The sequence below is a fragment of the Rhinolophus sinicus genome, linkage group LG09, assembly GCF_036562045.2.
Source record: "Rhinolophus sinicus isolate RSC01 linkage group LG09, ASM3656204v1, whole genome shotgun sequence".
NCBI lineage: Eukaryota > Metazoa > Chordata > Mammalia > Chiroptera > Rhinolophidae > Rhinolophus > Rhinolophus sinicus.
The window spans coordinates 37,920,528-37,944,496 of NC_133758.1; the positions used below are offsets into that span (position 1 = coordinate 37,920,528).

A 23,969-nucleotide genomic window follows, 5' to 3' on the forward strand; every position below is an offset into this window, starting at 1 on the left:
TATGAGTTTCTGTTAATGCCTTGTCTACAAGACATCCCTGTATTCCTTTTGTCCATTACCAATCATACTTATTTTGCTCTAACTCATTGTGATAAATTGACCTGGTAATTAAATTACAAGTTGAAATGGGTTCAAAGCCTGGATAACTTTTCTTCCACTATATCTCTTTCCATAAATAAACCAAACTTCTAGTCTTCCTTTTGCTAACTAGGAAGAAACTTTCAGGAAAACAATTTGGACCACATACCCAAAGGCAAAAGTTCATTTATAAATCAACCTTATCACAATTTAAATAGTAATTCTCCAGCTCAGTGAAACCACCTGTATCAACAGAGACCTAAATCTAAAGATATAGGCAATTAGGTACTCTAATTTAAATGAGCTTTTGATAGTGCTATTGTGTTTCTTTTTAATATATGCAAATACACAGGAATTTTAAAAATATCACTGATTTTGGACTCCATCTGAAATATACTCTTATATACTAATCAAAGCGTGAATGAGTATAGCAAAAATAAACTTTAATTAAAAGCTAAAAAATCTGAAATACATCCTTTGATATTATTCCATAATAAAAGTTAAATTTTAATTCAAAATGCAGGCTATAGTAAACCAGACAGGAAGAAGACAAAATTATCCAGTTTCTCTTACGCCAAACCTTCAAAATGGAGTCCATTATTTTCTAGCAAAACTGAACTTATCACCAATTTTAGATTCAAGAGGGGAAAACACACTACAAAGTCAAATCTACTTTACTAAAACCATTAGCATAAACAAATAGTGAGGGTCTTCTACATAAGGGGCAGTAAAAGTTTTAAAACAACCCAATAATTAAAATTACAACTAAAAATAGGGTAGATAGGGAATGACATGCCATTTCATGCTTAAAGAAAATGAACATTTACAAATACTGAGTGTTTTGGAGGGAAACTTTGAAAATAATTTCATATGTATTTATAAAATAGATAACTCATCCTATATAAAAGACCGTATTTTTTTAAATACTAGAAATAAACAAGGCTAGGATTTGCAAACAATTCCAAAGCTTAGTGAATAATGAAATGTTCTAGTATCTTCACTAACCCAGTAATAAAACATGACAAAGCGAAAATCAGAACACATATATCTTTAGGGATAAATGTTCTCAGATTTTTGGGGTATATAACCAGGAGAGGGATTGCTGGGTCATATGGTAATTCTATTCTTAACTTTTTGAGGAACCTCCACACTGCCTTCCATAGTGGCTGCACCAGTCTGCATTGCTCATTCGAGTCTCTCCACCACTTGTTATTATTTGTCTTGTTGATGATGGCCATTCTGATCCATGTGAGGTGATATCTGTGGGTTTTTTTTGCATTTCTCTGATGATTAGTGATGTTGAGCATCTTTTCATATGTCTATTGGCCATCTGTATAACCTCTTTGGAGAAATGTCTATTCAGGGCCTCTGCCCACTTTTTAATTGGATTGTTTGTTTTTTGTTGTTGAGTTGTATGAGTTCCTTATATATTTTGGATATTAGCCCCTTATCAGAGGCGTTGTTTGCAAATATCTTTTTCCATTCGGTTAGATGCCTCTTTATTTTGTCGATGGTTTCTTTTGCTGTGCAGAAGCTTTTTAGTTTGATATATATGCTCCAACGTTCATTGCGGCTTTATTTACGGTGGCCAAGACATGCAAACAACTGAAGTGCCCTTCGAAAGATGAATGGATGAAGAAGTTGTGGTATATATACACTATGCAATACTATTCTGCCATAAGAAAAGATGAAATAGTGCTATTTGCGACAACATGGATGGATCTTGCGATTATTATGCTAAGCGAAGTAAATCACACAGAAAAAGTCAAGAACCGTATGATTTCACTAGTATGTGGGATATAAAACTGAAAGCAACAAAGGAAGAAGACAAACAAATAAAGAGACAAAAACTCATAGACATAGACAATAGTTTAGTGGTTACCAGAGGGTAAGGAGGGAGGGGGATGGTAGATGAGGGTAAAAGGGATCAAACATATGGTGACGGAAAGAGAACTGATTCCGGGTGGTGAACACACAACGTAATATATAGATGATGTGTTACAGAATTGTACACCTGAAAACTGTGTAACTTTACTAACCATTGTCACCCCAATAAATTTAATATAAAAAAAAATGACAGAGTTACAAAGTTAAATACTCTAAGAAAAAATTCCCACTTTTTTTTTTTAACTTTTTGCTTTATTTTACTTTTTCTTAGCCATTGCTAAGAATATATTGAATTGAGTATCTAGGGGGTAGTACAAACGTTACACCTTTTTAGGTGTCACAACCAGGAAAACACAACCTGACGCCTTTGGTTGCTTACTTTAAAACATGTCTTGTCAGTATACAAAACCAGTTGTACAAAATTTCTGTCTGAGAAACTAACAATGTGCCAATCTGGCTAGTGGGGGCTGGGAAATTCAAATGGTGATTAGCATATTCAAGTATTCAAAAAACCCTTGTTTCCCAAACCAGCTCTTCGGATGCTTTTCTCCAACAGGGAAAAATCCCCACTTTTAAATAAAACACCCGCTTCAACAAAGTCAACATAACTGATTAAGGAGATACAACTGGTGCTTGCAAGCTTGTTCTGTGATTTTACAGAATGTCTGTGTAATTTAATTTAGGTAATTAGCAAAAAAGGGAGAACATGGCATGTTTACTCTCCTAAGATATTCAAGTAGAAAAATCTTCTAAAAAGATTCTTTGGGTAAATTTATAATTCCTATTATTAAGAAATTGTCTTGGTTCTGACCTGTTCTATAAAGATAATATTTTACTATAAATAGAAAACATTTCTAAAAATACATAACTCCATTCTGTTTTTTCTTTTTTTAAAGGGTCGGTAATTCAGAAGTAAGAAGTTTTGCAATTTCCCATCATATTAAATGACAATTTTATGCTTCCTCATTAAGAACTGAAAATACAAATAGTCGTCCCTAGAATTCTCCTTGGAAGCAGAGGTTACAAACTAAATGTCTCTTTTAGGGTATAACATTTGATGGGAACACAATCTCATCTATGCACTTACAGTGTACGGCTGCTTTTGCAAAGTAACAGCCAAGTTGTGTGGCTGTGACACAGACCACATGGCCCACAAAGAGGCAAATATTTACTACTATCTGGCCCTTCATGGAAAAAAATTTGCCGGTCCCTGTCCTAAATGATCAAAATTGCTCTGTCAATGCTAAAAATTTTCCTATCATATAACCAAGGTTTAAATAATGCTAGAAATAAAATTTAAGGGAGGCAGGGAATTGAAAAAATTAAGTATTTACTTCTTTTTTTTATATTTAGTATTTTTTTAAAATTTATTGGGGTGACAATTGTTAGTAAAATTACATAGATTTCAGGTGTACAATTCTGTATTACATCATCTATAAATCCCATTGTGTGTTCACCACCCAGAGTCAGTTCTCCTTCCATTACCATATATTTGATCCTCCTTATCTTCATCTCCCACCCCCTTACCCTCTGGTAACCACTAAACTATAGTCTGTGTCTATGAGTTTTTGTTTCTCATTTGTTTGTCTTGTTCTTTTGTTGTTTTTGGTTTATATGCCACATATCAGTGAAATCATATGTTTCTCTGCTTTTTCTGTCTGACTTATTTCGCTTAGCATTATACTCTCAAGATCCATCCATGTTGTCACAAACGTTCCTATATCATCTTTTCTTACCGCCGAATAGTATTCCATTGTGTATATAGACCACAACTTCTTTATCCAGTCATCTATTGAAGGACATTTTGGTTGTTTCAATGTCTTGGCCACCGTTAACAAAGCTGCAGTGAACATTGGAGCACACGTGTCTTTATGGATAAATGTTTTCAGATTTTTGGGGTAGATACCCAGGAGAGGGATTGCTGGGTCATATGGCAATTCTATTCGTAATTTTTTGAGGAACCTCCACACTGCCTTCCATAATGGCTGCACCAGTCTGCATTCCCACCAACAATGTATGAGGGTTCCTTTTTATCCACAGCCTCTCCAACACTTGTTACTATTTGTCTTGTTGATGATAGCCATTCTGACTGGGGTGAGGTGATATCTCATTGTGGTTTTTATTTGCATTTCTCTGATGATTAGTGATGTTGAGCATTTTTATATATGTCTATTTGCCATTTGTATGTCCTCTTTGGAGAAATGTCTCTTCAGGTCCTCTGCCCATTTTTCAATTGGGTTGTTTGTTTTTTTGTTGTTGAGTTGCACGAGTTCCTTGTATATTTTGGATATTAACCCCTTATCGGAGGCACTGTTTGCAAAAACCTTCTCCCATTCAGTTGGTTGCCTCTTTATTTTGTTGATGGTTTCTTTTGCTGTGCAGAAGCTTTTAAATTTCATATAGTCCCATTCGTTTATTTTAGCTTTTACTTCCATTGCTTTTGCAGTCAAATTCATAAAATGCTCTTTTAACCCAAGGTCCCTAAGTTTAGTACCTATGTTTTCTTCTATGCAGTTTATTGTGTCAGGTCTTATGCTTAAGTCTTTGAAACATTTTGAATTAATTTTGGTACATGGTGACAGATAGCAGTTCAGTTTCATTCTTTTGCACGTGGCTATCCAATTCTCCCAGCACCATTTATTGAAGAGGCTGCTGTCTTTCCTCCATTGTATGTTTTTAGAAGTATTTACTTCTACTCTACCTAAGCACCATATAATTATAAGGCTACAAGGAGTTCAAATACCAGGAAATTTCCCAAGCTGTCACAGGAAGGTATAGTGCCTAAGCTTAATTAATTAACTCCAATTAATTTTGAACTTAATGTAGCTCCAAAATTAAGGAACTAGCTCCTGTACCGTACAAAATACATATGCAAAGCAGAAAACAAAAAAGAGAGAATGAGAGAGAGAGGAAAGAGGGGTGGGGGAGAAAAGTCAAACAAAACACAAGCCAATAGCAAATAAACACTTTAAAATTAGCTCTTCTGAATTCCCATCCTTTTGGATTACTTGTAAATTCTAGTTTTTTCATGATCAAAGAAAGATAATATATGCCCAACTTAAAGATTAAAAAAAAGTAGTAATTTATATAGCACATAGTAGGAGCTCAAACATTTCTTTATTTACTATTTTATAAAGTAAACTTAAAATATGTAATAGTAATGCGCTGTGTAGTCCTTAAATATATCATGGACGTAACTAAAATCAGAAGTCTTCACATTTTTGTGTTAGTCCTTCAATATAAAATGTAAAAGTTCATAGTCAAATATCTTCAAAGGTCACTAGTACTGGCTCCCAAATTTGACAGGGTGAAGGAGGAAAGCTGGTCTCAAATAAGACCCAGGGTCAGGACACAAGGAATACGATAACTCACACAATAATATCTCTCCCAACTGTCTCTTTTTTCAGTTAATTTAGGGAGATTGTAGTCTTTTACATTATTGCGAGTTTGGTATTAAACGACAACAAAAAGCTGTTTGGCTCCAGAATAAAACTGGTATGTTCTCTTTCAATTCCTTTCATACACTGCAGACACCTAACAACTACTCCTGGACCTAGAGAGAACCCTAATATTCTTCTAAGCCAAGGTTGGGTTTGAATTTCAGGGTTGAGATAAAAAAAAAAAAAAAAAAAGAGGACTTAATCTTGTTAGCTATTTATTTATTTCATAAACACAAACTTGTAACCTAAGTGTGCATTTGTAAACATACACATCTAAAGGCCAACCAAGGAAGAAACTGGACAGAAAAAAATAGTATATCATATGCATATATTCATATAAAAATATATACAGCTATTCTCCAATTAAGAAATATAAAATATTAACTTCTATTATCTAAACCAGAAACCACACATTATATGATTGAAGTTATGTTAATACTTTTTAAAATACTTCTTTCTATAACACCTATGACATCTTAATTATTTCCAGAGCTTTATGTAAGCCTCAGAGTTCCAGGAAGACCAATGAAAGCTCTCTCTTTGATAACATTTTCCATGGAACAGACAGTCCCATTAGGTCAATAATCATAAGTTTGCACTTACCAATGTCTAAAATTCTCTTTTGTAGAGCTCCAATGAGAAGAAATGGTTCATCTGTACATGACTGAACAAGTGTGCCAACCAATTCGGAGTTTGCTGCTAAGATGCAGGCATGTTCTTCATTAAGGCTGACCCCTGCCATGGATGTCACATCATTGATGTCATCTTCATCTCTATTAGAAAACAAAGATAGAGCTTTTTTGGTACTGGTGGTGGTGGTGCTTTCTGTATGAATGATTGAAGAGAGCAAAGAATTATAGATCTCTCCTTATAACTAAAGACGTGATTTTATTCAATTTATCCAAGCAAGAGAAGAATTAAAGAATGACTATCTTCCCTGTAAGTCTTTAAAATTAATTGGTGTCTCTAACTGGTGTGTAAATTTAATATTGGAAAAATAAATCATAAGCAACTTTGTCTTCTAGTGCCCATCTCTCCCTTTGTTTAGTAAATGAGATACGCCAAAAGGAATGTGGAACTTATACTAAGTTATCCACAAATCCCCTGAAATGAAACACACAGAAATGAAAACAGACTTCTTTATTTTTATCCAAAATTATTAAAAGCCCCAGTGCACTCCACTCTTTCACTGAGGGGCAGGAGAAATCACCCAGCCCTAAGAGATCAATATTCACATAAAGGGCCTTGAGAAGAAGATTTCTTGACTAGCTATTCTGAAACCAAACCGTTAAAACTAGTTTTGTGTTGCTGCTTCAGACTTTTGGTGTTCCCTGTCTGTACCAATTGAATTCATTAAACTGCATCCTTGAACAAACGGCTGCAAAGAGCCTATATATAACATATAAAATTATACACATACATGTATAAAAGGCATACATATAAAACACAAAATATGTTTAAGCTCTATTTGAACAAGCAAAATTAAATAGTGGTTTTTAACAAAATTGCTCTATGGCTACAGTACTAAGATGCATGTATATATTTAAGGGGGGAGAGAAGGAGAGGGAGAGGGAGAGAGAGAATACTAAAATTCTTGCATCACCTATATAATAACAAGCACATTACTGATCATAACTCACACCCAATGCATAAATAACATAATTTACACAACCATTATTATATAAAAAAGATGTTGTTTCTCTTTATTGCATGGTTCAAATGGTATATCATGTGGTCTCATGTTAATAGATTTAAATCATGAACCTCTCTGTGATAATGCATTTATCTACAGACAAGGTAAATAAATTATAATTGTCAAGTGCTCAAAAAATGAAGGCTTCTGGTGTTCAACTTTAAAATACAGCACATTGGTGGTGGGGAAGGGTTCATACTCAAAACATATAAAAGACGCAAACTAAGTGAAAAAAAGTTAAGTGTTAGGCACAGTAGTTGAAAGTAAAGAGAAAGAACAATGGTTGTATAATCAAAACAGTATATCTAAAAGCTCAACTTTAAAAAGTATGTTTCTGCAATGGGAAAAAGAAAAAGCAAAAAAATTAGTATATCAAACCACCAAAAGAAATATGCAATATAAGAAACTACACAAAAATTGTTGATCTCCACCTTATCAAATGTCACAGAGCAAGTATTGTCGGAGGTACAAGAGGAATGGTTCTACGAATCAGTTTGCCACCTATGTAAATAAAGTAGTATGTCCACAAACATTGAAACATTTAAACATCTAAAGAGTAAGAATGGTGGAACTATAAACCTAAAGATGAACCAAGATCAAAGTAAAAAAGTATTTTGAGAAGTCTGAGTAAAAAGTATTTTTTAAAAAACCAAGAGAATGAAAAGATAAGCCACAGACTGAAAGAAAATATTAAAAAAACAACAACACATCTGATAAAGGATTGTCATAAAAAATATACAAAGAACTCTTAAATTTCAACAATAAGAAAACAAACCCAATTAAAAACATTGGAATACGTGAACAGAAACCTCACCAAAGACTATAGGTAGGTATATAGATGGCAAATAAGCATATGAAAAGAGTGTATACATCTTATGTCACCAGGGAAATGCAAATTAAAACAAGATAACAACACACACCTATTAAATGGCCAAAATTCTGAACACTGACAAAACCAAATGCTGACAAAGATGTGAAGCAACTTTCCTTCATTACTCGTGGGAATACAGAATGCTACAGCTACTCTGAGAGACAGTTTGACGGTTTATTACAAAACTAGACATACCATATGATCCAGCAATTGCACTCCTTAGTATTCCGCTTAAAGGAGCTGAATATTTATGTCCACACAAACACCTGTGCATGAATGTTTGCAGCAGCTCTATTCATTATTGCCCAAAATTGGAAACAACCACGATGTCTTCAGTAAGTAAATGGATCAACTGTGGTACATCCAAACAATGAAATATTATTTAGCACTAAAAAGATATAAGCCATCACACCATGAAAAGACATGAAGGGTACTTAAATGCATATTATTAAGTGAAGGAAGTCAATCTGAAAAGGCTACATACTGGTAATTTCAACACATGACATTCTGGAAAAGGCAAAAGTATGGCAACAGTATGACCAGTGGCTGCCAGGAATTAAAGATGAGGGAGAGACGAATAGGTAGATACATGTCATTATACATTTGCAAAACCCAAAGAACGTACAACACCAAGAGTGAACCATAATGTAAGCTATGGACTCTGGTTGATAACGATGTGTCAGTGCAGGTTCATCAATTGGAACAAACATGCCACTCTGATTGGGAACATTGATGAGGGAGGTTGTGCATGGGTGGGAGCAGGGGGAATTCTCTACACTTGATTTTACTGTGAACATAAAACTGTTCTGATAAACAAAGCCTATTTTTAAAAATGACCAAGTCCACATCAATGAAAAGTCAGTTCACTCTAAAACAGAATCCTAACCAGTTACTCAGTAGCTTTGGGACTCAAATTTTTCCTCCTCTGAAAAACAAGTAACTTAGGTTAGGTACTTTCTAAGGTCCCTCTCAGGCACTTAAAAGAACGAGGCAGCTCTCTTTGACCTGATACAGACCCATCGCCAAGTTGTACTCTGAAGAAACAAAAAAGAAAAGAAAAACAAAGTACAGAATATGCTGCACCTTGCAAAAATTATACACAAACATACACTTATATGGAAAGATACATGAGATACTCTCCTTTGGAGAGGGAAATAGAGAAACAGAGATAGGAAGAAGATTTAAACTATATTATACTCCTTTCTGCCTTTTGAATTTTGTATTATGTACATAGATTAGTGATTTAAGAAAAAAACAAACATTTAAAGAAAACTTGAGATAGAAAAAAATAAGATGAAGCTTAGACATATAACTTTTTCCTTCCCTTAAAAATAAAATCAGAGTTGTTTAAGGTATAAAACACATGGCCTTTATACACATGCACAGAACACTGAATGTTTACAATTTCGGTTGTATGCCAGGTACACAGGCCCTGCAAACTGCAAGATCTCACACAGGTTGCAGAGACCAATACCAGGCCTACTTACTACCAGTAGCTAGCATAGTACCGGAATGGAATAGAATTCATCAATGAGAAGACAATCTCATGTTTTTTTAGAATCTTCTTGCAGCCCTTCTCTCCAAATAAGCAGGGAACAAAGCGCCCAATAAGGTTTGTTTTTGCCTGTCTTCCCTCCTATTTGGCCCCAAGCTGCACACAACTCCCTCTAGTATAGCTGCCAGTTGCTATGGTTACAGGGGCAGCAGGAGTAGAGGAAAACCCCTCTTGAGGGAGGAGGAAAAGGTGCCACAATAAAAGCACCTAAGCCATTTCAAATTTCCCCTAAGAAAGGGAGCAGACTGTAGGAAAGTAAAGACACAGTGTTGTAGCAGCATTATCAATAAGGCTGAGACAGGCCAGGACAGTAATAAAGGCTTAGATGTTGAGGCATGTGTGTGATTATGGTTTGGTTTTAATTTTCAAAAAGAAAGTGAGAATCTCTGAACCACGTCTTCAAGTCTTCTGGTCGAATGTGATGCCTTTTGATGAAGGCTCTATGAAAAACAATCTATTTTGTTTTAACAAGACATACAAAAAAGAAATCTAATAGTGTGTCAGTAGAAAAAGGCTTCCAACTTATGATTCTGTGGGGAGTAATAGGGTACTATATAAAAATTAAAGAAGTATTACCTAATTTTCATGACTGCCTTGTAGTCTGGCTTCTGAAACTAATCAAATTCTTTAGCTTTTGATAAAGTTAACTACTGCTTATGCCTGCCTTAAATCTCTTCCACTCTCTTTAAAAAATAGCACCAGACTACTAATTCTTCTAAAGTAGAGTGAATCACATCACTTTCCTGTTCAAAAACCTTCCTGTTCCCATGAACTTGACCTGATATTCAATGTCTTCCAGGTAATGAATGACCTTAACCTAGCCCTCCTCCCTCCCATTATTCACTATCCAATAGCTCCTACTGATTCTAGTCTTTGCTCAGGCCATTTATTTCCTCCCCCATCCTAGTCTTCAACTCCTCTTGCATTATTATCTTTTCAGTTGTCAAAGCCGTATCTATATCCCAGGCCTACCTCAAATGCCTACTTTAGAAATGCTGGTTTAATCTGTTTTTATACTTTTAAAATTTTTGTCCAATTGCTATAACTTTTGAACTTCTGAGAGCAAGTTTTGTCTTGGTTATGGCAGGTCTTACTCTGTTTTCTAATAATCAATGGAGTGGCCTTAAACTCCAATTAGAATAATTTTATTGGTCATGTTAATCATCTTTATCACGTATCATGCTTTTCAGAATAGTATGTAAACGGTACTTAAATAGTTGAGTAATTGCTATGTGCTCAGAGCAGTGTGTTGTTTTCTATTACAATGTACTGGAAAGTAGAACAGTAGGTAAAAATGATGAGGGCTCTGAGTCAAACTGCCTACTGTGGAATCCTGACTCTGCCACTTATTATTTTTGTGAAGGCAAATCAGTTAACCTCTTTAAACCTGCATCTTCAGTAAAATGGGGACATTATAGTCCCTACATCTTAGACAGAGGATTGAAAGAAGTAATTCATATCATGGAAAAATTACCTTGATACATAAAGAGCTCCTACAAATCCCTAAGGAAAAGACCAATGATACAAAGACAAAGCATAAGAATCTTCAATTAACAGAAAACTTAAAATGACTCAAATATATGATGTTATATCCTACTCACAAGAGAAATACATAATTTTTCACCTATTAGATTGGCAAGTTTTTTTTAAAGTTTACTAGAACATGTGAAAATATGTTATCTTAAGCTTTGTTGGTAGAATATAATTTGTTAATACAACCTCCATGGAGAGTTGTTCAACATTGTCTGACAATTTAAAACGAATAAGCTGTTCTTCCTAGAAACTAGGTGAAATGACAGTCATTGCCGTTTTGTTTTCCTTGTACAAAATACTGGAAACAACCTAATGTCCATCATCATGTAACTGTTAAAAACACCAAATCACTATGAATATGTAGTTTTACTACTAAACTAAAAACCAAAATGTAAAACATATATATTATATATTATCATCTATGTTGAAAAGGTTATACCTACAAAGACACATAATCAATTGCTAACAGTGGTTGGCCCAGGGCTGGTTCTGGGTAGCAGAGGGGAAAACAAGCAAGGGAGAAACTTATTTTCCCCACTATATGTCATTTTGTACCTTTTGAATTGCATGCAAAAATGTACGTATTACCTAGTCAAATAAATAAATTGCTTTAAAAATATAAACAAAAATTTTATTTTAAAAAGATCAAGCTGTTCCCTTAGATTACTAATTCCTGGTAAAGAAGTTTGGCTTCAATATTCTTTTTTCACCACTCTCAGGCATAACCTTTCTACTCTATTGTAGCCAGTAGGTAAACTCACACCACATTCTGTTTATTCCTCCTTCTATTCCTTTTTTGAAGTTATTTTTCTCATGGGAGATTCTCTTTGTCTTTCTTCTTATTAATTCAAATGTAATATAGTATACTGCAGTGTTTCTCAAACTAGTGATTTTAGGAACCATCTAAGAGTATATTTAAAAGGCAGGTTTCACAATCACACATACAGCATTCATGATTCTCATTCAGTGGGTCTACCTGGAGTATTTTTTTAACAAATACACTTCAGTGACTGTGATGGAAATAGTCTGTGGACTACACAGGCTTAGAAAAATACTGAGCTAACAAAATTAAGAGTACCAATTCTACAGGAGAGAGACCAAGGTTTCAGTCCCCGTTCTGACAATTATTAAAAGGATGACTGTGAACAACTTTCTTTCCATCTCTATTCATCAATCCCCTTATCTGCAAAATGGAGGTGAAAACTGTACCTATTATGCAATTTTAAATAAAAACTGTATTAGAAACTAAAAATAGGTATTACTCACTGAAAAATAAAACAATTACATGTTAACATAAATACCATTTTTATGAAAACTAACAATACCCAAAACTAAAAAATAATGAAAAGAGTGGCAATGCTTTCTGTTTTTTCAAATCTCTTTAAAAATCTATTGGTTCTCTTAATTTTTAATGGATCTTTTACTGATGCATGGTTTTGTAACATCATGTGTTGGTAATTCGGAAAATAGTGGGTTCAGACTTATACAGATCTTCCAAATTTAGACACATAATTCAAACTCACATGTTAATATCTGCACCAATCTAATAAGAAAATCTAAGTTTTGGGAAGTCATTAAGCTCATGGTAGTAGATACAAGTTTTCCAAAATTTTATTTTTTTCTTGAAAAGCTCAAACCTTATCACTGACAAAAGATACTGTCAGTTGTTTTCCCTGAAGAGACAGACTCATTTTTTCATTTTCAAGAAAATGCCTGTCAAATTCCTAAGTTTAAGTAACTGTAGTTCATCAGTTTTTCTTTGTTCTTTCAAGTAAAAATGGTGCTCCGTGAAAAAATTGGTTAGTTCAGCTCGCAAATGAAACACAGGCACAAGTGTCTGAAGCAACCACAATACTTTGACATGCGCAGAACAACTTTATCAAACTTCCCATTTTGTTATAAAGAATGTTAAAAAGGTGTATACTCAAGGGTAGAGACTTAATAATGTGTGTTGCCTCATTGAAAACATTAAAAAAAATAAACTAGCTGCTTTTCTGTTTATTTACTGTAAGTGTGTGAAGGTAAAAATAAATGGCTATAAGAGTGGCTTGGTGTCCCTGCCTTGATCAATGCTGAGATGTCAGTTGTTTTATCACCGTAGCTTTTAAACCATCAATGCAAATAATATACTGAAAAGAGCAAATAACATTATTATTATTATTATGAAAATTGTTTTGACCCCATAAAACCCCTGAAAGAATCTCGGTTTCAAAACTATTTTCTATAGACCACATTTTGAGACCTGATGGTCTATTCTTACAGTCCTAAACCTATACTGAATATCAAAGGATACCATTTTAAAACTACAGATTCCTGCCCTGGTCCAGTTTCCAGAGATTTCATTCTGGAAAAGCCCCGCAATCAAGAATTTTAACAAGTTCCCTGGATAATTCTGAAATTGTTCATCTATACTAGCAAGTATTTATAAATTGTTTCAAAATTATCTACCATCCCTTTCCTATATTTATATATTAAATGAATGACGAATCATGTTAAAAAAATTTTATTATATGAGCATACCATAACATTATCACTGTCTCTTGGCTTTGATCTTTCTTGAGGATACCCATGACATAAAAAAGATATGCCCTGTCTCCTGCCCACCCAACTTTACCCTTTGCTTTATAGTGTATCTACTTCTAATGTCTTTCCTTCCCAGTTTGTTCTGTTTGGAAGCACAAACATAATTTTTCTTAAATGACATTTTACTATGACAAAATCTGGCTAAAAACTTTGAAAGACTTCAATCTCATCTCCAAATCCTCATTCTGTAATTTCCCTGTGAGGAAATGTTTAAGAACCTATTTTCTAACAAGATCTAGCATAAGGCAACCACTCCAAGAAGACTTTTGTTGAATTTTAACACTAAATTTACCTGGGCACAGCTCACATGGATGCTTAAGCCCTGTCTCTTTTGTCTTTATAAGATGAGAGGGTTTTTTTTTTTTTGCCAGAAATGGTTTTCTCTTTAAGTCCTTGCTCTGGAATGATTTACCATATATATAACCAATGTACATTATTGCTACACTTATACATATAATGATGGACTCTTAGTAAATACATAACCAAACATAAATTACGTATGAAGCAAGGTAGAACACATTTAACTTACACTAGAAAATCTGACTCCTGAAACATGAAAAAATGGACATTACAGTTGGTGGAATAATACTATTTATGCAAACAACACGTAATCTTGTCCTATGTTATTTTCTTTTTTTTCTAAGAAGGGTGCAGCTCACAGTGGTCCATGCGGGGATTGAACCAGCAATCTTGGTCTTATTAGCACCTTGCTCTAACCAACTGAGCTAACTGGCTACCCTTCCTATATTATGTTCTAAAAGCGGCTTTTAAAGAAAAATTTAAAAAAAACCACACGAAACTCTTAGCTGTTAAAATGCCTTCTCTAACAAAAGAAATATATATATATATATATATATATATGCATTATTCATCCACAAATATTTTATTTCTCTCTAAAATACGACAAAAAAACACCACTTAACCATAAAGCCTTATCATATCTTCAAAAAATCAACAATTTCTTATTGTCATCAAATAGCCACTCAAATTTCAATAGGACTAACTATACAAACATGCAGGGGTTACTGTATTTGTCATTTCTGATTCTGAAATCTGAAGAATAAACATGAATCTCTGGCACCCTCTGGTGTTTAAGCACTATATAGCTTCCCTTACTCATCCCAGGGTACTGGCAAGCTGAATTGAAAGTATGATTTTCTTAGTGGAAAGTCCCAAACAGAAAAAATTTTTCAGTTAAACGAGTAGTTTTGAAAAAGTAAGTAGATACCATTCTATGTTACTAAACCTCATCCAGTCAAGTCAAGACAAGATTTAATGCCAAACACTAATACCTCCTCTTATTTAACAAGAGTCAAAATCAAGGGTCTAGTTTAAGCTTCATTTCAGTAATAACTGAAGTGATATTAACATCCAAGAAAGCAAACTTAATAAAAAAAGATATGTATAAACCACGTGTGACCCAAATTACTAGAAAACATTATACAAAATTGAAAACTATCTTTGTGCAAAAACAAAAGATATCTTAAAAATAGTTAAGATTATAGGTACTCCTCTTTTTCAAAATTCATTATTTCAACAAATATTTGAATGCTTATTATGAGCCAGGCATTGTTCTAAACATTATACAATGGTGAACAAGTTATTATAAATTCTCAGACAGATTTAAAAAGGAGTAGGAAACACAAGGAAGAGTAAACAAATGAATAGGATAATTTTAGATAAGTGCTTTAAGACAGTGGATATGGTTTAAGAAGCCACTTTCTATTGATTGGCCAAGCAAAGACTCTCTAAATAAAGATAACTAAATCTTTTAAACTGAAATAAGAATGACCAAACCATATTAAGACTGGGGGACATAGTCCAGGAAATATCACATCTAAATAATGAACAGTGGAAATACGATTAGTGTGTTGAAGAACAGAAAGAAACTGAAGAAGGAGCCCAGGTCCCTAAAACCATGAACTATTATACCTGCAATGGTCTGCCTACTTCCAATTTCCCTGAATATGAGAGAGAATCTTCTATCTTGCTTATGCCACTGTCTTCAGTTTTTCTTGTATCTACAACCTTACTGAATTCTAACAACTACAACTATAGTTCAAAATGGTTCACATCATAAAATAGTCAATTCTCCCCCACATTAACCTAATCACATAATCTTAAAGGAAAACTTTCATAGAACTGCCCTGTTTCTAAAATTCATGTGCGATAGAAAAATAACAAGACATCTTTGATTAAAAAGGAAGAAAGAAAAAGGACTTTCTATCAGATATAAAAACCAGTAACGAAGGTATAATTGAAAATACAAAAATATTAACATAGAAATAAAACAAATACATAGCCTTAAAAAGAAATGCTAGAAATGCACCTTTGTGTAATTGGGAATTTACTATATGATAAAGGTGGCATTTCAAGTCAGAAAGGTAAGGATGATGAATTCTTCAGTAACTACTTTTGAGACAAGCAATCCAATTGGGGAAAAGTTAATTTCTGCTGCATTTACAAAAATAAAATCAAGAATTACTGAAGATGAAAAAGTATGTGTGCACATGTGAGCTGTGTGTGTATAGATGTCTTGAAAGAAAACATAGGTGCACATCATTCTGAGCACAAGACAAGGAAAAATTTCTTAGAATAAGGTAAAATTCAAAAGTCATATAGAAAGAGACTGATAAATCTAGTATTGTGACTTAAAAATCTTCATATAACAAAAGACATTAAAAACAAACTTACACATTAAACAAAAGATTAGGAGAAAAATATTTACAACATATATAACAAATAATTACACACACACACACACACACACACACACACACACACACATATATAAATCTAGAAAGCAATAAGCACTCAATAGAAAAATGAGCGAAAGTAATATGGTAGAAATTTCCCAAAGAAAATACTAATGGTGACACTTTGGCTTCAGGCAGTAAGTGGACTAGATTTACTGAGGAGACATTACATGGTATTATAACTAGACCAGCATAAGACATTTTCATTCCAGTGTTGGGTGCACATAAGTTGTCAAAAAGGTGTCAGCAAAAATAAGCAATGAGTACACACACTGTAAAGGCAGAACTGCCTCAGGAGCAAATGCCTGTGGCTAGCACTAGTTCTTGGGCCTCTGTTAGGTGGAGAAATTTTATCTGAGACTGCTGGTTAGTAAGTCAGCTTCCCTAGAACATGGCTAAAGTGGTCTCAAGTCAATAGTTATCCTTGGTTCCTATAAGAAAGTCATAAATCCTCTATGGAGTAAAACAAACCTGATTTGGGCCCTTAGGTTTAATCTGCTTTACCCATCCAATGAAGTTTTAAATTCAACAATTACATTTTTCACTTCTCAATGTCCTATTTTGTTCTTTTTCAAGTCTTTATATTCATTTCTTTATAGATAATTACTTGCCCATTTTTGTGATTCCACATTTTATTTTTAACCATTTTATAACAGCTTTTAATAATGAATATTTGATCATCCAATGTTTGAAGTCATTGGAGTTCCAAATGTGTTGCTGTTTCCCTGTAGTTTAACTCAGGATGACTTTTCTTTACATGTTTTATCTTTGAAAGTGAACACATACATGGATACCAGAAAACAATGGAAAGGCATTTTTAAAGTACTGAAAAGAGAGGGATAAAAACAGTCAGCCCATAATTCTAATCTCACTGCTGACATCATTGTCTACATAAATAACCTAAAATAATCTAAAAATTATCAGAAGAAATTAACAAGGCAATTGGCATACGATTTAAAAAAAATAAACAAACAACCTGCTTTCTATATACTAGAAACAGAAGAGGCAATTACCACAAATATTATTTATAATAGGAATAAAAAGGTGCCTAGGAATAAATACAACAGATAAATGCAACAAATTGTGTGCAACCTATACAAATAAAAATTTATCACTTTATTGCAGTATGTTAAAGAAGGCATATGTAAACGGAGACATAAATCATGTGCGAAGATTGAAGGCTCAAAAATATATAAAAATCAGCTGAAGGACAGTGGACCTACAGGCTCAAGGCCATGCCAATTCAAATTCCAGCAGAGATTTTGGTGGGATTTAAACTGATGTTTAAATTTATACAGAACAGCAAAATCCCAAGAACAGCCAAGGAAATAAGTAAGAGTAGGGGAAAAGGGTATGAACTGCTTTAAAGATGTTCAAAGAACAAAATGAAGATATGGGGAAAGTCAAGAAAATGATGTATGAACAAAATGGAACTACCCTGTTTCTCCGAAAATAAGACCTAGCTGGACAATCAGCTCTAATGTAACTTTTGGAGCAAAAATTAATATAAGAACTGGTATTATATTATATTATATTATACCCGGTTTTACATTATAGAAAAATAAGATCGGGTCTTATATTAATTTTTGCTCCAAAAGATACATTAGAGCTGATTGTCCGACTAGGTCTTATTTTCGGGGAAACACAGTATCAATGAAGAGAGAGAAAACTGAAAAAGAAACCAAAAAGAAATTCTGGAGCTGAAAAGTACAGTGACTGAAATGAAAAATTCACTAGAGGATTCAAAGCAAATTAGAGAAGGCAGAAGAATCAGTGAACTTGCAGATAAGAAAATGGAAATTATTGAGTGTGAAGAACAGAAAGAAAAAAGACTGAAAAGTGAACAAAGCCTACAGGACCTATGGGACACCATCATATGGTCAAACTTATGCATTGTAGGGGTGCCAGAAGTGGAAGAAAGAATATTTAAAGAAATAATGGCTCACAACATTTCAAATTTGAGGATTGATATAAATATAAGCATCTAAGAAGCTTAACGAACTCCAAGTAAGATGAACTCAAAGAGACCCATGATGAGACACATAATAAACTTTCAAAAGACAAAGAGAGAATCTTGAAAGCAGCAAGAGAGAAGTGACTTATCACATACAAGGGAACCTCAATAAGATTCTGAGCAGATTTCTCATCAGAAACTTTGGAGGCTAGAAGTCATGGGCTGATATATTCAAAGTGCTAAAAGAAAAACAAAAGTCAATCTAGATTCTTGTATCTGGCAAAACTGTCCTCCAAATATAAGGGATAAATAAAGATATTCCCAGATAAACAAAACCTGAGAGTTCAGGTTTTGTTGTACCAGTAGATCTACCTTACAAGAAATGCTCAAGGGAGTCTGGCAGGGTAAAATGAGAGGACACTAGACAGGAACTTGAAGCCACATGAAGAAATTAAAATTTCAATAAAGGTAAATGCATGAGCAATTATAAAAGCTAGTATTATTTTAATAATGGTTTGTAACTCCATTTTTTTGTTTTCTATGACTTTGGAAACACATTAGATAAAGACAATTGTTAGTCTAAAAGCTGGAATTATTGAAACTTTGATTTATAACTCCACATTTTGTTTTCTATAATACATAACCTAAGAGACTAATGCATTTAAAAGACTGTAAGTTTATATTTGGGGGCAGACAAGGTATAAAGATGTAACTCTGACATCAACAACCTAAAAGGATCGGGAAAGAGCAATAAAGGAGCAGAGTTTTTGTACATTATATAGGTTAAGCTAGTATATATCGTGTTTCCCCCAAAGTAAGACCTAACCGGAAAATAAGCCCTAGCATGATTTTTCAGGATGACATCCCCTGAACATAAGCCCTAATGAGTTTTTTGGAGCAAACCTTAATATAAGATCCGGTCTTATTTTTGGGGAAACACGGTAGTCACACGTTGCTTAATGGTAGAGACACATTCTGAGGAACACATCATTAGCTAATTTTGTCATTGTGTGAACATCATAGAGTGTACTTCTACAAACCTAGATGGTACAGCTTACTACACACTGAGGCTATATTGTATAGCCTATTGCTCCTAGACTACAAACCTGTACAGTATGTTACTGTACTAAATACTGTAGATAACTGTAACACAACAGTAAGTGCTTGAACACAGGTTACAGTAAAAATACAGTAAAAAAATATTTTTAAAATGGTACATGTGGATAGGGCACTTACAGTGAATGGAGCATGCAGGACCAGAAGTTGCTCTGGGTGAGTCAATGATTGAGTGGTGAGTGCGACGGTCTAGAACATTACCGTATACACTACTGTAGACTTTATAAACACTGTCTCACTTCCTTTCAACAGGATCAGAAATAGTGCATCAAAGCTGTTAATGCGGCTCCATGAACAGGATGTGGGCTAGACTGACTGAAAATATCGAGGTGAAACTCGCTGAGTAAGGTATACATCACCACAATAGTGACTGTTGGAGGGAGTGAAAGGTGGCCTGAGGCTCAGCAGGAATAAGAAATCAAGATAGAAAGATAAAGGAACATAGGGGATTTGTCATGGCAATGTGGTTTTCGCTATTGCATGTTAGATCAGTGGTCAGATTAAGAAGCTTTGTGGTATTCATAAAAAGGGAAAGTGTTTAACATGGAGAGATTGTACAAGTGAAGATTCATTTTGACTTTGGAAATTTGTTTTTGGTTCCATTGACCCTATCTGGCACAAAGGGCTCTCTCTGGCATTGAACTGATGGAAGAAATAAAACTTACTTATACTTTACATCATTATAACCTGAAAATATTTCCAAAGTATAAGGACAGAGTACTGTCTCCACAACACTACCACAGAAAGCTTTACTGAAGTGGCAGTAGCATTTAATGCTTAAGGTAGCACTTGTAAACCCATGCCTGGTACAAGATCTTATGTCCTCAATAAAAATTTACATTAATGTACTCTGAAGACCATCAAACTAGCTCTGGGAGGGCTGTGGTACCCCCTGAATATGTAGCACTGTGGAAACACGTGTCTGTGCTGAAACAGGTCAGTGGCTGACTGAAATGTAATCTGTGCACTCAAAATTGAGGTGCTCTGAGTGAAAGGAAATCTATTGTCAAACTCCACAATACTGCTCCCAGCAGAGAAAAAAAAAATTCTTCTTGAACCACACTTCCATTTTTTAGAGGAAATTCAGCTCCATTATAATCTTATGGGACCACTGTTGTGTATGTGGTCTGCTGCTGATCGAAACATCGTTATGTGGCACATGATTGTAATTTCAAATTACAGTGTTATTTTAGGATGTTAAATGTACTCCCCATGGTAACCACGAAGAAAATAGCTACAGAATATACACAAAAGGAGAAAAAAATTAAATGCTTTAATACAAAAGACATCAACTAAACACAAAAGGATACAGTAATGTAGGAAATGAGGGACAGAAAAACTATAAGGCTTATAGAATATAGCAAAATGATAAAAGTAAGTCCCTCTTTATCAGTAATTACTTTAAATGTAAATGGAATGAAGTTCCTATTCAAAAAACAGCAATTGGCAGAATGGATAAAAACACATGATCCTAATACCAGGTGTGATAAAAAAATACAGTGACTCTTTAAGTTTAAAAAAAATGTATTACAATAAAAGACACATTGCCATAAATCCCCCTCAAAATACTCTCCCTCGCTTTGAAGACACTTATCCCACCATTCTTGCCACTTTCTGAAGCAGTTCTGGCAGTCTTCTTTCGTGAGTGTCTTTAATTGTGCTATTGTGGCTGCCTTAATGTCCTGAATCAATTCAAAATGTTTACCTTTCATGGTCATTTTGACTTTGGGGAACAGCCAGAAGTTGCACGGTGCCAGATCTGGTGAATAAGGTGGATGAGGAAACACTGTAATGTTTTTATTTGACAGAAATTGCTATACCAGAACCTTTCCCATTGTGATCAAAAAATATGGTGAAAGCTGCTGCCAAGTGCCATTCAACCGAAAGGCTGCGTTCTTCAATATGGGAAATGGCACATCGAACTTTTGTAACAGTGTGTGACAAGTTTCAACTTGTTTGGTGCAGTCAGTTGGGTGTGAGCTACGGTTGAGAGAAGGTGTGATTTAAAGTGTGCTGTAAATCACCCTCCATCATGAGAACACTCCATGTCACACATCGCTTCTGGTATATGGCAATTTCTGTCAAAAACAGCATTACAGCATGTTCTCATCCACCTTATTCACAGGATCTGGCACTGTGTGACTTCTGGCTCTTCCCCAAAGTCAAAATGACCATGAAAGGTAAAGATTTTGAATCAATTCAGGACATTGAGGCAGTCACAACAGCGCAACTCAAGACACTCACAAAAGCGGACTTCCAGAACTGCTTCAGAAAGTGGCAAGAATGATGGGGAAAGTGTGTTCGAAGCGAGGGGGAGTATTTTGAGGGGGACTAACGGCAATATGTCTTTTACTGTAATAATTTTTTATTTATTTAAACATTCACCATACTGTTTGATCACACCTTGTATATATGCTGTCTATAAGAGACTCCCTTTAGATTCAAAACCACAAACGAACTGAACATGAACAGATGGAAAAATATATTCCATGTAAATAGTAACCATAAGAAAACAGGGGTGGCTATACTGTCAGACGTAATTGACTTTAAATCAAAAAAGGTTACAAGAGACAAAGAATATTATCTATTAATAGAAGGTTCAATACAGCAAGAAGATACAATAATTATGAACATTTATACACCTATTAACAGACTAACAAAATGTTTGAAGCAAAAACTGACAGAACTGAAGGGAGAAATACACACTTCTGCAATAGTATTTGCTGATTTCAATACCCCACTCTCAATAATGGATAGGACGAACAGACAAAAGATAAATAAAGATACAGAGGACTTAACACAAAACAAAAAATAAATGTTTTTAATAGACCAGGCTCATCTTATGAGAAGTATGTCGGATAGAATTCTAGATATAAGCAATGCTGACACATCTCTTTTACATCATATAACCAATGTGCCTGATGGATTTTTAGATTTGTCCAGATTCGTTTCATGCAACATTAGCTTGGACTTTATTAGTTTATTTCTAGATATATAAAATTACAGCAATCATACAAAATTCAAATATAAAAATGCTTCTTACATCTTTTGAGAAAAACAGTTCTTCAAAATTATTAAGATTATATATTGTGGATTGTGGAAGTCTGTGTAGTTATAAAGCTACAGTGTGACTTCTTTTATACTATAATAGTTTATAAGGGTGCATATATTCTGCCTGTATATTAGTGATGACACAATTTCAAGGTATCTTTAAATATGTTATTATTTTTATCCTTTAAACATCTGAATGTAGACTATTCACACAATGATCTGTATATAGGAAGTGGCGATTAAAGAATATCAATACAAAAAAAGGACAAACATAAAACTATAACACTTCTAGAACAAAGCATAGGAGAAAAATCTTTGTAACCTTGGGTTACATAAACATTTCTTACATAAAACCTGAAAAGCATAACCTACAAGAGAAAAATTAATGAACTGAACAGCAAAATTAAAAACTTTTACTCTGGGAAAGGCATTGATAAGAGAGTGATAAAACACACCACAAAGAAAGTATTTCCAAATCACGTATGTGGCAAAGGACTTGGATCTTGAATATATAAGGAACTCTAAAACCTCAACCAGAAGAAAACAAATAACTCAGTAAAGAAAAATGGGCAAAAGACTTAAAACACACTTCACAAGGAAGATATAAGGATAACAAATAAGCACAAAAATAGATGCTCAACATCTTTGGTCATTAGGAAAACGCAAATTAAAACCACAATAATAATAGCAACCACTATACACTTATTAAAACGGTAAAAATAAAAACAACTGAAAAAACCAAGCGTTGACAAACTGGAGAGCTTGTGGAAGTCTCATCATTGCTGGTGGAACACAAAATGGTAATCCCTTTGGTAAACAGTTTGATAGTTTCTTAAATACAGATACTCTTGGACTTAACAATCGTGGTGGGGAGGGAAGCACGGGGGTGTTATGTCCCAATAAACCCATCATAAATTGAAAATACCTTAAGTAAAAATGCATTTAATATACCTAACCTACTGAACATCACAGCTTAGCCTAGCCTAACTTACACATGCTCAGAACACTTACATTAGCCTACAGTTGGGCAAAATCATCTCACTACTGCCCAGCATCACAAGAGTATCATAGGGCATATGGCTAGCCCAGGAAATATTCAAAATTCAAATTCCGAAATATGGTTTCTACTGAATACATATAGCTTTTGCACCATTGTAAAGTTGAAAAATCATTAAACTGAACTGTAGTAAATCCAGGACCTTCTATAGTTAACCACATACTTACCTAATGACCCAGACGTCACATACCTAGATATTACTACAGAGAAATGAGAAACTAGTTCACATAAAAATCTGTATGTAAATATTTATAGCAGCTTTATATACAATCATCAAAATCTAGAAACAACCCTACCTAATGTTCATCAATAGAGAAAAGGATAAACAAATTTACACTAATACAACCAATACTTCTCATCAATACAAAGAACAATCTTCTAATATTCAAAAATGA

At 34.1% G+C, this 23,969-nt stretch overlaps 1 protein-coding gene across 4 annotated transcripts in view; it reads right to left on the bottom strand.

Annotated features, from left to right (window-relative positions):
- Positions 1-23,969, bottom strand: part of TAF4B (TATA-box binding protein associated factor 4b) — a 118,827-nt gene that overhangs the window by 55,805 nt on the left and 39,053 nt on the right. For all 4 annotated transcript variants that reach the window (XR_012498777.1, XM_019741280.2, XM_019741281.2 and 1 more), the window contains one exon: positions 6,009-6,178. Coding sequence is in view for 3 of the 4 variants with exons in the window: in XM_019741280.2 (XP_019596839.2) it covers positions 6,009-6,178 (170 nt within the window). In the remaining variant the exon portion in view is untranslated. The remainder of the gene's footprint in view (positions 1-6,008; positions 6,179-23,969) is intronic.